The sequence below is a fragment of the Populus alba genome, chromosome 19, assembly GCF_005239225.2.
Source record: "Populus alba chromosome 19, ASM523922v2, whole genome shotgun sequence".
Lineage (NCBI taxonomy): Eukaryota > Viridiplantae > Streptophyta > Magnoliopsida > Malpighiales > Salicaceae > Populus > Populus alba.
This window is the reverse complement of record NC_133302.1, coordinates 2,458,964-2,476,931: the sequence shown is the minus strand read 5'-3', so window position 1 is coordinate 2,476,931 and position 17,968 is coordinate 2,458,964. Positions and strand designations below refer to the sequence as shown.

The 17,968-nt window shown below is 29.2% G+C and overlaps 1 protein-coding gene across 1 annotated transcript; it reads left to right on the top strand.

Moving 5' to 3' along the window:
• Positions 1-2,655: 2,655 nt before the first annotated feature.
• On the top strand, positions 2,656-7,733 carry LOC118051968 (TMV resistance protein N-like). The gene is made up of 7 exons (XM_035062773.2): positions 2,656-2,935; positions 3,053-3,548; positions 3,693-4,818; positions 4,918-5,193; positions 5,300-6,196; positions 6,489-7,083; positions 7,523-7,733. The coding sequence occupies exons 1-7, from the start codon at positions 2,857-2,859 to the stop codon at positions 7,594-7,596; spliced, it is 3,543 nt and encodes a 1,180-aa protein (XP_034918664.2). The 5' UTR covers positions 2,656-2,856; the 3' UTR covers positions 7,597-7,733.
• The last annotated feature ends 10,235 nt before the right edge of the window (positions 7,734-17,968 follow it).

Here is a 17,968-nt window from a genome sequence, read left to right as displayed (position 1 = left end):
TGGCATGGCTATTGGTGAGAAGCAAAAGCAGCAACAGTCATCAGGACCATCACCATCCTGTGGCTTTGTTGTACTGTTTATTTTCTTGGCATTGTTCAAAGGAACGCAAAAAGACATTTCAAGTGTGAAGTGTTTTATTGTCATAAAATTTTTCAAACCAACAATATAGAGAGAGAAATAAATAAATAAAAAGCTTTTCAAAACCAATCTCATGCCAAATTGGTTTGTCTGTCCAGTACTTGAGCTTGCACACTTCGTTTATATTCAAACAATATTCTTCCGTTGCTTTTATTCTTTACAATAATGTGATAGGAATAACATTAATATTATTATAAAGAAAAAAACTCCACACAACTTTGAAACACCTTTGATGTGTTGATTGAAATTGGCAAGTGAGTTTACTCACATGTTGTTATATTGGTTTTGAGTTCAAATATGGAGATTTTATGATTTATTCACATGAATGCATTCATTTATTCACCTATTAACTAAATCATGTATTCAATATGAATGATGGGAGATTTTTAATGTCTTCTGAATACATTCATTTATATATGAAAATAATTTATGTGTGTGTATAAGGTTATTGAAATGAAGATTATTATCCTCCAGCTCATCAGATCACACGAAAGAAACGCAGAAAGACATTCTCTTTCTTGTCATAAAGTTTTGAATAAAATGCCCATCAAAAAGTACTTTCATACATTATTGTCATAAAGTTTTTCAAACTTCCAATATAGAAAGAGAAATAAAAAATAAAAATAAAAAGCAAAAGGAAACAACCCCACCCCATCTTTCTTGTTCCCTTTTCCTTCTTTACATGGCTTACTCGATGAAAAAGCAAGCACTAATGCACCTTCTCCACAAACTACCCCCAATTTCGCCACTATATAAATATATTAAGGAAAACAAGATGAAAAGAAATCTTTTGGTACATATATATATATATTATGGAAATTAACATGGTATCAGAATATCTGTGAAGTATTGCTGGGAAGTCATAATTTTTGACACGCCTAATCACAGTCTTTGCTGGGAAGGCATCTTTATCTACATTTACTTGGTCCCAGTTATTTATAAAGCTTATAATTTAGTTCAAATCAATAAAAGCTTAGCAGTTTGATACAAAAAAGTTCATGGCCAAGTAAAAGATATTTATTTTGGATGTAATAAATATTCATATTGAAACATAATATTCATCTCTCAAATCCATAATTCAATTGATCATATAAATAATTTTTTTTTTTTTAAAAAAAAAGCAAAAGGAAACAGCCCCCATCTTTCTTGTTCCCTCAATCAGTATGAGACGAGAAAGAGAGAGGGGTACAAGTTTGTTTCTATCTAAGAAAGCAAGAAGCTCCCACTAATGCATGTTCTCCACAAACTACCCCCAATTTCGCCACTACAGCTCAAGTAGCTTTGAGTCATTAATTCCAACAAATAGGAATTGAATTCAAAGGAATAAATCATTAAATGCGGAGTTGGTGTTCTCGTGTTTGTGGTGCTGATAAATGTAAGAACAGACAGAGAGATGAAATAGGAAAAATTCATGTATATATTAGTTGGTAGCAGTTATCATACGGCCCTTGCCGCCCACGAAATCCCTTTATCCTGCTGTTAATTTTTTAATGACGCGTATCAGGTGTTTGATAAAATTCCTCAACTGGTGGAAAGTGGGAACTATCCACTTAGTCCATTACGAGTGGAAAGTGGGAACTATCCACTTTCCCATTCTCCATTGAGCGTGAAAGAGGGAACTACTGTGAGAGCTTTATGCCACTTTCTAGCCCAAGAGTCTTTCATGGTTGCCTTGGATTGATTGACACGAAGAAGTCTCAATGTTTTTAGAAAGAAGCAGTCTTCTTTGCTTTTCAAAACCAATCTCTGAATCAAAATCTTTGTTACTTCAACTTCAGTTATTGTGGAAACTTTGCAAAGGATCTCGAGGAAGAAAAATGATTGCATTGCTAATAATTTGCAAGAGAGAATTCTTTCACTGAATAGAAAAAAATATTATTTTTATAATAACAAGAAGTAAATTTAAAATTAGTATTTTTAAAATAACAAAACTAGAAATTCCTGATAATATTGAATAAAAAATAAAATATAAAAATTATTCTTTTCAAGTAGAAAAAAAATAAGTTTAATAATACTGAATAGAAATAAATAAAATTTCTAAACTAAATAAAAATATTTTCTATCCCAAAAATTCTTATATTAAAATCTCATTTATCATATTTTATTGATAAAAAATAAAAGACATAACATACAATTACACTATGTTTGAAATAAAATTGATAAAAGACATGACATACAATTAATGATAGGATGGTAAATAAAAATGATTAAATTGAGATTTTTTAATTACCTTTAAACATATCAGTGGACAATACTGTTAAATAATATATTTATTTTATTTTATTAAATAATAATAATAAAAAAAAAACCATGTTTAGAATGCTTTAGTCCTTTTCGAGTGGAAAGTGGTGTGAAAGTGGGAAGTACTCTAAGAGCTTTATGCCACTTTCTATCTTAGACGTAACTCTTTTGGATGAATTGTCAAGTAGGGACTGTTTGGGGTCCTGACAAGGCTGATTTTATTTGAATATATTATTTGATTACTGTTGACTCTACTATTACTGCATTGACTGGAAATTTCAGTATTCCATATCCTTGCTTTACTCTGCAGCTGACTTCTCTGTCCCATTGCTGCCATTTCATAGCCAACTCTTTGTTATATTTAACTTACTCTTCTTTGCTTCTTTGCTTCTTGTTAGTAACGATAACTTGAAAGCCTTGCGTTCAGATAGATAATCATTGACCAGTTCATCCTATATCATTCTATTTAATTTAGAAATGCAGAAAGAAAAACGCAAGCAATCCAAAGATGAAGAAAACGAATCATCCTCGCGAAAGAGAAGAAAACCTGACCTCAGTAAGCCTATATAAAGAATACAATTAACCTCATTTCAATATCATAGCTTTGGAATTTCATAGCTAACTCTTTGTTATATTGCTCCATTGGTAATTGACTGTGCCTTGATTTCTGCAGCTGCCATGACAGAGCCAGAGTCTTCTCGAACAAGACCAGAAGGGGCCTATGATGTCTTCTTGAGTTTTAGAGGAGAAGACACTCGCAAAACATTTACAGATCATCTATATACTGCCTTGGTCCAAGCAGGAATCCACACTTTTCGAGATGATGATGAACTTCCGAGAGGAGAAGAAATCTCCCATCATCTCCTCAGGGCAATTCAAGAATCAAAGATGTCCATAGTTGTCTTCTCAAAAGGATATGCTTCTTCTAGATGGTGTCTCAATGAACTTGTAGAGATTCTTAAGTGCAAAAACAGGAAAACCGGTCAGATTGTTCTTCCAATATTCTATGACATTGATCCTTCATATGTGAGAAAACAGAATGGCAGTTTTGCAGAAGCATTTGTTAAACATAAAGAGTGTTTTGAAGAGAAGTTGGTGAAGGAGTGGAGAAAAGCTCTTGAGGAGGCTGGAAATCTATCTGGATGGAATCTCAATGATATGGCAAATGGGTATGCCTTTTCTCTCTAAATTTCACTTGCAGACGTTTATGGAGTAATTTTACATTACATTTTCCAATGTGAAGTAACAAAATATTTCTTTTTAGCATACTTAATTGACTTGCTATCGATGACTTGCTTTTTTTCTGTGAGCAGGCATGAAGCAAAATTTATCAAAGGGATTACCAAGGATGTGTTGAATAAATTAGATCCCAAGTACTTATATGTTCCTGAGCACCTAGTAGGTATGGATCAGCTTGCTCACGATATTTTTGACTTTCTAAGTACTGCAACAGATGATGTACGCATTGTGGGCATACATGGGATGCCAGGAATAGGAAAGACGACAATAGCAAAAGTTGTATTTAATCAACTCTGCAATGGATTCGAGGGAAGCTGCTTTCTTTCGGATATCAATGAAAAATCAAAACAATTCAATGGTCTGGCTCGTTTACAAAAGCAACTTCTTAAAGATATTTTAAAACAATATGTTGCTAACATCAATTGTGTCGATAGAGGAAAGGTTATGATCAAAGATCGACTTTGTCGCAAAAGAGTTCTTGTTGTTGCTGATGATGTGGCTCGTCTGGAACAGCTGAATGCATTGATGGGAGAGCGAAGTTGGTTTGGTCCCGGAAGTAGAGTAATTATTACAACAAGAGATTCAAATCTTCTTCGTGAAGCAGATCAAACATATCAGATCAAAGAATTGAAACCAGGCGAGTCCCTTCAGCTTTTCAGCAGGCATGCCTTTAAGGACTCCAAGCCAGCAAAAGATTATATTGAACTTTCAAAGAAAGCCGTTGATTACTGTGGAGGACTTCCTTTAGCTCTTCAGGTTATAGGAGCTCTTCTGTACAGGAAAAACAGAGGTGAATGGGAACGTGAAATTGACAACTTGAGCAGAATTCCAAACCAAGATATTCAAGGAAAGCTTCTAATAAGTTATGACGCACTTGATGGTGAACTACAAAGAGCATTCCTTGATATTGCATGCTTCTTTATTGGTATAGAGAGAGAATACGTCGCAAAAGTGCTAGGAGTCCGTTGCCGTCCCAATCCAGAAGTTGTTTTGGAAACTCTCAGTGAAAGGTCTCTGATTCAATTTCATGAGTGTAACATTAAAGATGAAAGGCAGTTATTTGGAGAGATGGTAGCCATGCATGATCTATTACGAGACATGGGAAGGGAGGTTGTTTGTAAAGCGTCTCCCTTGCATCTTGGAAAAAGGACCAGAATTTGGAATAAAGACGATGCATGGAATGTACTTGACCACCAGAAGGTAAGAGCTCAATGCATACATGAAAGCATAGTCATGCGTATTTTCTAGTCAAACTTATTACAAATAATTGAATGAAAGTGTATTGATTTTTTATTTTAGGGTACGGATGTTGTAGAGGGTCTTGCACTGAATGTCAGAGCATCAGAAGCTAAATCACTGAGCACAGGATTATTTGCAAAAATGAAATGCTTAAATTTACTCCAAATCAATGGAGTACATCTCACCGGATCCTTCAAACTGCTTTCTAAAGAGTTGATGTGGATTTGTTGGCCTGAATTTCCTTTGAAATATTTTCCATCTAATTTTACCTTAGACAATCTAGCTGTTCTTGATATGCAGTACAGTAACCTCAAAGAATTATGGAAGGGAAAAAAGGTACGAAACATGCTACAATCCCCAAAATGTTTCCGAATGTAATTTATAATTACATGTTATGATTTTCTATGATTAATTTTCATTATTTTTCTCTCTATTATAACAGATTCTCGACAAGCTAAAAATTCTTAATCTCAGTCATTCTCAGCACCTTATTAAAACACCAGACTTGCACAGTTCAAGTCTAGAGAAACTAATTCTGAAAGGTTGCTCGAGTTTAGTTGAGGTGCATCAATCAATTGTAAATTTAACGAGCCTCGTTTTCTTGAATCTGGAGGGATGTTGGAGGCTCAAGAATCTCCCTGAAAGCATTGGCAATGTAAAGTCTCTTGAAACTCTAAATATTTCTAGGTGTTCTCAACTTGAGAAATTGCCAGAATGCATGGGTGATATAGAATCCTTAACTGAGCTGCTAGCTGATGGGATTGAAAATGAGGAATTTCTCTCTTCAATTGGACAATTAAAATATGTCAAAAGGTTATCATTGCATGGATACATTTCAACTCCATCAAGTTCTTCTTTGATTTCAGCAGGTGTTTTGAATTTGAAAAATTGGTTGCCAACATTTTTCATTGAATGGATATCACTGAAACGTCTTGAGCTTCTTCATGGTGGTTTGTATGATCGCGCAGCTAAGTGTGTTGATTTTAAGGGTTTGTCCTCTTTAGAAGTATTGGATCTATTAGGAAACAAATTCTCTAGCCTGCCTTCTGGGATCGGCCTCCTTCCCAAGCTAAGGTATTTGTGTGTTGAGGCATGCAAATATCTTGTATCAATCCCAAATCTTCCCTCAAGTTTAGACTATTTGGGTGCATCTTATTGCAATTCATTGAAAAGAGTAAGAATACCAATCGAGCCAAAAAAAGATCTATATATAAATCTAGATGAAAGTCATTCATTAGAAGAGATTCAAGGCATCGAAGGTCTAAGTAATAGTGGCTGGATAATTCGTGTTAATGACTGCAGTCATTCACCAAATAAATTACCGAAGAGCGTTTTTGAGGTACTATTTCTTTCCGTCTCTCTTTCGCACAAAAATAAACACACACAATTGACACATACATTGATTAATGTCTAAAATCTTAGCATTCCTTAAATCAATATGCATACAGGCAATAATCATTATTTTTCTTATTTTATTTTAAAAAACAAATATCATATTTAATAATTTTTTTATTTTTCTTATTGAATCTAAAAAATTAAATATTATATTTAATAATATTTTTTATTAAATATTTAAAGTCTGATTGGTTTTATTTTTTATTTCTTGATTTTATGATAATATATTTATACAGGCAATGGGCAACGGTCGCCACCGGTATTTTATTTACAACATTCCTGGTAAGATGCCAAATTGGATGAGCTACAGTGGAGAAGGATGCTCATTGTCATTCCATATACCTCCAGTCTTCCATGGCTTAGTTCTTTGGGTTGTCTGTTCACTTGAGAAGGAACGTTATTATTACTACAACACTGACATTATTATTATTATAAGAAATAAAAGCAACAGAAGAATATTGTTTGAAGATAAACGAACACCAGAAAGTGGGGGAAGGATAAGATACATACGTAGAAGTGAAATGGCGATGGAAGATTACTGTGGAGATGACGAATTGGAACTATACATACATACATTAAAGAATGCACTGCGCTACGGTCATTCATTCAAACCCGTACACGTTAAAGAATGTGGGGTCCATGTGATCGCATGGAAGTTAGATTCATTTGAAGGGTCGGAAGTGGGAAGAGATATAGTGATGCCATCACCACCTCCATATCATCTGCTTTCTCATTCCACTTGTGATTCAATTACAGCGTCTACACCTAAGCAATGGAGTGACTATTTATTTGTGAAGCTGCAAGAACATAACCTCAGTTTAACGCTTTATGGTAAGAACAGATATTTCATTTAGTTATTTTTATTATATTCGATTTAATTTATGAGATTAAATATTATCTTTCATTATTTCATTATTATTATTATTTAATATAAAAAATTAAATATCATATTTAATATAAAAAATATTAAATATTTAAGGCTTTTTGGTAAGAATACATATTTCCTTTAGTTATTTTTATTTTATTCTATTTAATTTAAGAGATTAAATTTTATCTTTAATTATTTTATTTTTCTTATTTAATCTAAAAATTAAATATTATCTTTAACAAAAATGAAAACGATGTGATATTAACCTTTTTTTTTTATAAGTAAGTTTATTAATTAAAAGTGAAATGGGATTTGTTTGTAATAACAAAATGCATATACAATCATGCATGTTTAACTTTCTTTCCGAACTTGAAAGTTATATTGAATTTGATGGTTTTTCAGGGGAGGAAGGTTTTTCATGGGAGGAAAAGATATTCCAAAAACGTTTACGGAAGAATAGCATTTTCCAAACTTGAAAGTTCCACCGGATGTTCTTTGAAATCTTTTCCATCCTATTTGAAATTGGACAACCTAGTTGTTATTATCCATGATGTAATTTATATTTTCAAGTTATAACTTTTGATGAATATTGTTTCATTTTGTTTCTCACTTCTTTGATGTATTCTCCAAAAGATGAAAATCATTTATCTTAGTTACAAAAAATTGGTTTTCTAGGAAGAGATTATTGGTTGAGATAGCATTTGAGTTGGTTCTTCATCATTTAATATTATGATTTAAGATAATTGATGAAAACTACCAATACATAGAAAATTTCTGAAAGCATCTTTAATTAGTCTAATAAGTAAAGTCTTGTTAGTTTTGGCTATAAGATCTTGCTATGTATTATAGCATGGTTTTTATTATTTTTTTTGCCCTTATTTTTTTGTATATGCAACTTTTATTTTTATTGTTGGTTTGTCATTAGCTTTATGGCACTAACACCAATTACTAATAAATTTGGGACTATTATTAAATAAAGGAAAAATAAAAACATTGCAAAAACACCAAACTTGCATAGTTCAAACTTAGAGAAACCCGATGACAATAATCCAATTTAGAAAATAATTAATTTGTCCTTGTAGTCTTAGAAAATAATATTTAATCCTTATGTTTTCATATTCTGTTAAAGAATCAATTCAATCCAAAAGTTTAAGCTGTTAGGTGATGTCCCAGGATATGATTTATATTATTCTCTAAAACACCCCCTCAAGTGAAAGCTATTTGGGCTTGAAATTTACACAAACCCACATTACCTTGTGCTTAAGATGATGAGATTCGAACTCGTGACCGTTTGGTCATTAAAGCTCTGATATCATGTCAAAGAACCAATTCAACCCAAAAACTTAAGCTGTTAGATAATGTCTCAGGATATGATTTATATTATTCTCTAACATATTCATATATGATTTAATCTCTTACATCCATTTCATTTTCTTATTATTTTATCCAAAAAAAAAAATCACATATCATGAATACCAATTCAAAATAAATAAAATATATAAAAAAATCTTTTAGTATTGCACCTTTTTTTTAAAAAAAAAAAAAAACTACAACTTAAATTTCATGGCCTTACCACACTATGACAATCATGTAAAAACTATAAGATCTCAAGACATATCCTTTTATCCTATCTCAAGTCGATCCCTTATATGCTCACACTTAAATTTCATGTATCTTTTTATCCTATATAAAGAATAATACAATTAACCTCATTTCAATATCCTTGCTTTACTCTCCAGCTAGCCTGATACATATGAGTCTCAAGACATACGGCCATTGATAGAAAGGTGTGTTGAAGCAAAAATCTGTTTTTAATTATCTGTGGAGACCTCAATAATTTTGTCAATCTGCACCTACCATGAAATTACCAATACGTAAATTCCAGCTCAATATTTGCCAATACGAGCTTGAGAAATTTCCTTGCTTTTTTTTTTTTTTTCCCTGTACGTGTTTCCTTTTTTATCTTTTATAATTATAATTATTGCATTGCTAATAATTTTGCAAGAAATAATATTCGTTCTCTGAAAAGGGCTTGAGAAAACCCTAAGCATAGTATATAATCTCTTATAGGAATCTCTTTATTAAATCCTCAAAATATCAAAGTCTGTTTCCAAAGACTACGACTACAGTTTATATATAGAAACAACCAAATATAAAAATTATTATTTTTTATATAGAAAAACCAGAAGAGCTTGATAATATTTAATAAAAAAATAAAATAGAAAAATCATTCCTAAGTAGAAACAAAATTATAAAGATTTAATAATACTGAATAAGAAAAATTAAAATTTCTAAACTAAATTTTTAAAAAAAATAACTGAGAAAATATTTATTATCCCAATAGTTCTTATATTAAAATCTCATTTATCATATGTTATATCTATCAAAAAAATATTTTAACTAAAGCTATATCCAAAACTAGAAAAAACAAATGTAAGACAAAAAAATCAGCTGTGATTAACAGATTAACGATGGAAAGATGATGAATATTTTTTTTTTAAATTAGTTTCAATTTAAAATAACAAAGAAGTTAATTAGGATTTCTTCCTTGAAATTATTAAAAATATAGTATTAGAATTATATAATGCTAGGTTTTAATACATAATTTTTAATATTGTTAAAGAGTCTCTCTTGAACCAAATAATAAAGATATTATATAACTTTTTTGTATGAATTGTAAATCTAGGATAGTTTTGGGTTTTAATATATAATGCTTTCTCATGTATAAGAATTTAAAAACTATTGTTGATTGACTGACTTGCTTAGTATTTGCTGCTCGAAATTTCCTAGCAATTCACGGAGGAAATTTCCTTGTGCTCTCTCTTGTACATTATTAGAAAAGCTGTCATTCACTGATTGACTTGCAAAAGTATTTGCAAGAAAGCTAAAGAATTAGAGTTTTTTAAAAGTTTTAAATTATTAAAAACATCCAATTATTTTTTTTTAAAAATCAATAATAAAACATCAACTATTTATATAATTGCTAAATAAATCTAATAAAATAAATAAAAAAATAACTAGTAAATAATTCAAACACAACTAGAAAATAAATATATCTCCTCAATATGATTTGAGTATGTTTTCTATCTTAATCGACAACTTGCTAAGTATTTGTTAAGTATAAATAAACTCTATTCTAAAAGTTTGTGTTAGAAAATAATATAAATCATATCGTGGGATCTCATCTAAACAGCATAAGCTTTTGGGTATACTTTTTATATTAATTGACTGACTTGCTAAGTCTTCGCTAAGCATAAATGAACTTTACTCTAAGAGTATGTTTGATATTTCTTTACTTATTAATGAAATATTACTTTTAATTTATAGCAGGTTTAGATTGATTCATTGAGTTAATCTGAATTTAATAACTATAGTTTTATAGTTATACTGCTAATACTTGCACCAAAGCTAATAATATTTTTTTTTTTTAAATAAAGATGAATATTTTTTGTTGGCATTAAATAATTTAAAATGAGAATTAAAGAGCAGAGGGTTTAAGCAATATTAAAAGAGAAGGTTTTGTGTAAGTATTAGATAATTGAAATCATCACTAGTTCATTTTCCTTTTTTATTACCCCTTCTGCTTGGCATGCGTGAAAAGGAGCCAGAAAAAATAACCATAGGTTTTTTCCGGTTTTGGACCTTATAGGTTTGGACCGGTTTCCGGTTTAGTTTGGGTCCCTTTTTTTTAACAATTTAGTTGTTTTCTAAAGATAAAAACCAAATCGAATAAAAAATGATCATTCCTAACAACAACAACATCACATTAACATAACATCTTTATGGCAGAAAGAGGGACGACCTTAGAGCAAGTGCGGAGGTATGTTAAAGGCTTGGGTAAACTATAGTCCAGGTCAAGACTTTATCAATAATTTTTAATTAATTTTATGTAAAAAATTTATAATTCTTGATTGAGTTATAAAAAAAATTAAAATTTATGTGGAGCCTTTTAATATAATATTTCTCCGTCCTTACATTAGAGTATACTCCCACATGCGTTGTGGCAGCGGTTTGCCCTGTTATTGTTCTCATTTCTCTTATTGTTGAAAGATCCCTTCGCCTCCTTGGAAAAGACATTCCAAGTGTGCAGTGTTTATTGTCATAAAGTTTTTCAAACTTCTAATATTGAGAGAGAAATTAAAAGGAGCAAAAGGAAACAACCAGTGAGGACAATATCCTCCAGCTCATCAGATCCCATGAAAGGAACGCAAGAAGACATTCCCTTTCGGTACATCTATATATATATATATATATATTATGGCTATGAAAATAGGTGGAAATTTACATGGTTTGATATTGACAGTATCAGATTAGACAATTGCATGGAAATGGTCTGCTGGAGAGAATGTTTATTGATAATTTCACTCGAAAAGTTTTAGTAATTTACAAAGGAAATTTCTACTTTATATGAATTGAAAAACTATTATTGACTGACTTCTTGCAAAGTATTTGCAAGAAAGCTAAAGAATTAAAGTTTTTTAATTTTTAAAATTATAATTTAAAATTCATTGACGAGTGTGTCTATATATACATATAGGAACTGCTGATTCGATTTGAATATGTTATTTGATTAGTCTAATTCATGACTTGCATTGACTCAAAATTAGCACTAGAAATTCCTAGTTTCGTGGTGCTTTCTCGGCCTGCAAATGAATAAAGAGCATATCCTTTTATCCTATATAAAGAATACAATTAACAAAGCATATTTCAATATCCTGATAGAAAGGTGTGTTGAAGCAAAAAAAAAAATTTGATAGAAAAACTGTCATTGACTGATTTAATTGGAAATTATTTGCGAGAATGCTAAAAAGAATTAGAGTTTTTTAATTTATAAAATTATAATTTTAAATTCTAAAAAAAATTCAATTATTTAAAAAATTATTTTAAAAAATAAAACATCAACTATTTATATAATAGCTAAATAAATCTATTAAAATAAATTGAGAATAACTAGTAAAATCAAGCAAATAATCCAAAAATAACAAGAAAGTAAATTTATTTTCTAGGTTTGATTTGAGTATATTTTTTATCTTGACTGACTTGCTAAGTCTTCACTAAGCATAGCTAAACTTTACTCTAAGAATCTATTTGATATTTCTTCATTTATTAATTTAATCAACAATAATTCCTCATCTTCAATAAAAATTTGAGTTTATCTTCCGAGCAAGACAAACCCTGTATTTTAAAATACTATTGCCAAAAGATCCCCTTATATATGGATCAAGACAACGGTATCAATCCCATGTTAGTAATAGAATAATTTTTACATAATTCTCAAGTTTAGTAGAATAGTAGTGGATTAATTTTTTTAATATTAAAAAATATTAAAAAAAAAATACTGTGTAGCTGTTGGTATAAATGATATTGCTTTTGAAAAAAAATTATTTTTATTTTTATTTTTTTATCTACTATAAATTAATATATTTTTAGTATTTTCAAATCATTTTGATATATTAATATTAAAAATAATTTTTTAAAAAATAATATTATTAATATATATTTTAATATAAAATATTATTTCAAAAAACAACCGCAGTCTAACTATCAATCAATCTCTGAAAGTAGTAAAAGTAGTTATATTTGTTATGACTATTTATCAAGGGCTATGCATGACATGGCCAGGGCAGCCTCTAAAATGATCCAATCAGTCAAATACGCCAAGCGGTAGGCCCAGCTGAAGAGAAATTTGTTGCCCAAACCTTGACTAACCTAGCATGTCTAAGAGGAGACTTTTTCTTTTTAGTTTTTCTCAAGATGAAGAAATGGTTGGATTAATTTTCATTCACGAAAATCAAATTTCTCTTAATGGGATCTTAAGAAAATTTATATGATGACCTTTTCTTGTCCAAATCAAGCCTCGAGAAAGCATGTGCAATTTATATAAGAAGCAAATTCTATTTCTTGACTTGTATCTGCTGGGAAGTCATAACTTTTTGCCTAATCAGTCTCTTTGGGAAATTTATACCATTTGATTTTGCCAGTATCAGATTAGACAATTGCATGGAAATGCTCTTCTTAGTTTACCGTGTGAAAAATCAATATTATTGTCCGGGAGGGAAGTAAGGTTTTTTTAAAAAAAAACATTATTTAAAAATATATTAAAATAATTTTTAAAATCAAAATATTTAAAAATACTTAAAAAAATATAAGACTAAAAATTAATCTAAATGTTTTTGAAAAATAGTTCAACCAAAGTGATAAAGTTATCAATATCGATTACCTTTTATGTAAGATTATCTTTTATCTTTGACAATTATTGCATTGCTAATAATTTGCAACAAAACATACTTTCTCAATTTCCTTTTATTTTTTTTATTATGTTAGTAGATGCTAAATGCTGTTTGTTTTTGTGTTTTAAAAATATTTTAAAAAAATTGAGATTTTTTTATTTATTTTAAATTAATATTTTTAGATATTTTTAGATCAATTTAATGTGTTGATTTTAAAAATATTTAAAAATAATTTGAAGGTCTTTAAATAAAGTATTTTTTTAGAAAATCATGACCCATCATCACTGGGTATCGAAAAAACAATTATTGTTGATTTAGCCTCATATTCTCAGCTTGTAAAATTGGGGCAGATTATGAACTTAACCGAGCAATTACCGCTCGAAATTCCTAGCAATTTATAAAATAATTTTCCTTGTTCTTTCTCTGTATATTATTAGAAAAACTGTCATTGACTGATTTAATTGCAAAGTCTTTTTAAAATAAAAAATATAGAAAGAGAAATAAAAATTAAAAATTAAAAAAAGGAGCAAAAGGAAACAACCCGCATCTTTCTTGTTCCCTTTCCCTTCTTTACATGGCGTCCTCGATAAAAATAGCAAACACCCCATTTGAGTATATAATTAAAGAAAGAAAGAAAGAGAGGAAAATTCCTTCCTACACGCTTGGGAAAATCCTTGCTTTTTATTTTCCTCTACGTACGTGTTACCTTTTACCTTTTATAATTATGATTATTGCATTGCTAATAATTTCCTTGCATTTCTTTAATATATAATTAAAGAAAGAAAGATGTTGAACACTTTTCTAGTGAATTCAAAATAACAAAATAAGGTTGTTGAGGCTTTTCTTGGAACCTCGCTCAGGGATTAATTAACAAGAATAAAAAAATCCCCTGCAAATTATACAAAATTTATTATTAATCATTGATATTTATTACTGATCATCAATATTGAATAATGGTTTATTTTCTAACATAAATAAAATTGATAAAAGACATGATTACACAATTAATGATGAGATCGGTTATAAAAATGACTAAATTGAGGTTTTTCAGTTACCTTTAAACGTATCATGGTTTTAATAGGTGGACAGTACATCTTATTATGTAAATTATAAAAATATATATTTATTTTTCTGATTATATAGCAGTAACAAATTAAATAATAGCAACAAGTAAATAGGAATTAGTTTGAATAAATGGTACCGGTTCCTATTATAATATATCTAGAGAAGAAGTTCGAAGAATAGAATGAAGTCAAATATCCTTTCATAATGCTAGGTTTTAATAAATAATTAAAAATTTTTCCATGAACCAAATAATAAAAATATTGTACAACTTTTTTGAATGAATTATTAACATAGAGGCTTATTTGATTTGAATATATTATTTGATTAGTCCATTTATAGGTTGACTCTATTATTCCTGCCTTGCATTGCCAGAAAATTTCACTAGAAATTTCTAGTAATTTAAACAGGAAATTTCCTGGTGATAAACCTGGAATATGATTTTCAACTTTCGTAGGCGAGCACTAAAGTCCCAAACTTCAAACATCGACAAACATGACAAGAGAAGCTTGATATCTCTTCGTCCCTTGGTATCGTGTGAATGTGGATATTATTTCAGAATATCAATTCAACCGTACTCCAAAGAACACTCATACTCCAATATCAGCAACCACCACGAAAGTTATCACTCTAAATTCCAGCTCAGTAATTTATTCGTTGACAATTATTACTTCTAAAAAAAATATATTTTTTTTTAATTATACGCCATCAGCAACTACCTCAAAATTACCACTCCAAATTCCAGCTCAATATCGATCAACATGTAGCTAAAGAATTTTTTTTTAATCTCTTATAGGAATCTCTTTACTAAATCATCAAAATATCATAGTATATTTCCAAATACTATTACTACAGTTTATATATATATATATATATAGAAACAACTAAGTAGAGAAATTATCTTTTATTTTCTTGTTCTTTAGCTTCCGTTTCGGTTTTGGCTTCTGATTCTTTGGCTTTAGGTACAACCTAAGTAGGTAAAGCTTCTGTTTGTTTTTTTCTTGTTCCTTTATATATATATATATACATTCTCAATTTCATAAAAAAATTAATTAGTCCTTGAAATCTTTAAAAAATAGTATTTAATCCTTATGTTATTATATTCATTTCTAATTTAATTTTTTTTCGTCCATTCATCTTTTTATTTATTTAATAGCTTAAGTAATTTTTAGATAAAAGCTAAATAGTTTTTACTATTAAAGGCATTTTTTTGAAATAAAATAATATTAAATTAAGCATGCTCAACATTGTTCAAATTATTAATTAATTATAATTAACTTGGGGTTTAGAAGAAACAAAAGGGAAGGACAAAATTATCTTCCCTACAACCATAGACCTAACCCCTTTCTAGACCAGTCCGCTGGTAAATAGAATGATAATTGTCTTCAAAATTAATAGCTTTTTTTTCTTTCCAGCCTGCCAAGCAGTTTGGTCTCCCTCATTGGACCACCTTAGCACGAGAATCACACTAGAGGATTTAAAGGTAGTTTGAAGTATCATTAAACCTGATAAAAATGAATAACTGATAATAATATAATTGGGATTTAAAAAAGAATTCATAAAAAAAATCGTTTTAAAAAAACAAAAAATTAAACAACCGATAATAATGTAGTTAAAATGATTAAAAAAAAAGTGTTCAAAAAGCAATTTGAAACCAATTAATCTTAAAAAAAAACAAAAACAAAAAGAAACATACGATGAAAACCAATTCATGAAAAAGTAATTGGATATTAATTTAGACTATGAAATAATAAAAACAAAAAAAGAGTTTGAGGGTATTCATTTTATTGTTCACAGGAACGCAAAAATGCATTCCAAGTATGAAGTGTTTTATTGTTATAAAGTTTTCCAAACTTACAATATATAGAGAAAGAGAAATAAAAAGAAAAAAGAGAGCAAAAGGAAACACCCCATTAGATTTTCATTCACTATGAGAGTGAGAATGAGAGAGAGGTAATTTTGACTATACATAGAACTCGACTGGACAGAAGACTTTAAGATAAAATAGCTTTGATTTACAACCATGGTACAACTATAAGAGCCTTATGCTACTTTCTATCTTTAGGTGGCAGCAGTTATCATTTCGGCTATACATAGAACTCGACTGGACAGAAGACTTTAAGATAAAATAGCTTTGATTTACAACCATGGCTTCAAGGGCCTGGAATAGGACCAGGTAAAATTCATGTATCTATTAGTTGGCAGCAGTTATCATTCGGCCCTTGCCGCCCACGAAATCCCTTTATACTGCTGTTAATTTTTTAATGACGCGTATCAGGTGTTTGATAAAATTCCTCAGCTGCGAAAAAAATAAAAAACCATGTTTATAATGCCTTTCCCACTTTCCACTCAGTGTGAAAGCAGGAACTACCATGAGAGCTCTATGCCACTTTCTATCTTTAGATGTAACGGCTTTGGCAAAAAAGAATCAAATAAAAGTTAGTTTTCGCATTGCTTTAAAATATTATTTTAATATATTTCTTTTAAAAAAACTTAAAAAATAAACCCGACATGTCTCCTACGTTTTCAAAAAGAGGCCCTCTGGTAGTCCAATGATAAAAACTTCAGATTAAAAGGTTTGAGTTCTTGATTGTTTATATGATGACAACTGAAAATTTAGATACTTGTTAATTTTAGGGTTTATAGAATTAATCGTAGTACGTGCAAGCTGATCTAGATACCCATATTAATCTAAAAAAAATGAAAGGAATCAAAATCTTTGTTAGCAGTAACCTGTTCAACTTCATTAATGCTAATGCGTGGACCCAGTTGTTGTGGAAACTTTGTAAAGGATCTCGAGGAAAACAAAATGATTGCATTGCTAATAATTTGCAAGAGAGAATTCTTTCACTGAATAGAAAAAATATTATTTTTAAAATAACAACAAGTAAATTTAAAAATTAGTATTTTTTAAATAAAAAAACTAGAAATTCCTGATAATATTGAATAAAAAATAAAATTAAAAAATTATTCTTTTCAAGTAAAAAAAATTATAAAAGTTTAATAAAACTGAATAGAAATAAATACAATTTCCAAACTAAATAATGAGGTGTATATTTTGAAACTACAAGATTTTCTTTTTTAATTATATCCTTTAAAGTTATTTATTTTTTTAAAAAAAAACTCGTTAGTTTGCAAGTCCACTGCATCAAATTTGCAAAATCATATGGACCATTGATAGAAGGTGTGTTGAAGCAAAATCTGTTTTATTGATCATCAATATTGAATAATAGCTTATTTTCTAGTATAAATTATGTTTGAAATAAAATTGATAAAAGACATGATATATAATTAATGATTGGGATGGTATATAAAAATGATTAAATGAGATTTTTTAATTACCTTTTAACATATCATGATTTTAATAAGTGTACGATACATCATGTAAATTATAAAAAAAAAAATATTTATTTTACTGATATATATATATATATATATATATATATATATATATAAACAACAAATTAAATGATAGTAACAAGAAAATAGGAATTAGTTTGAATAAATGGTAGCAGTTTCTGATATCTCTAGGAAGACGTTTGAAGAATAGAATATT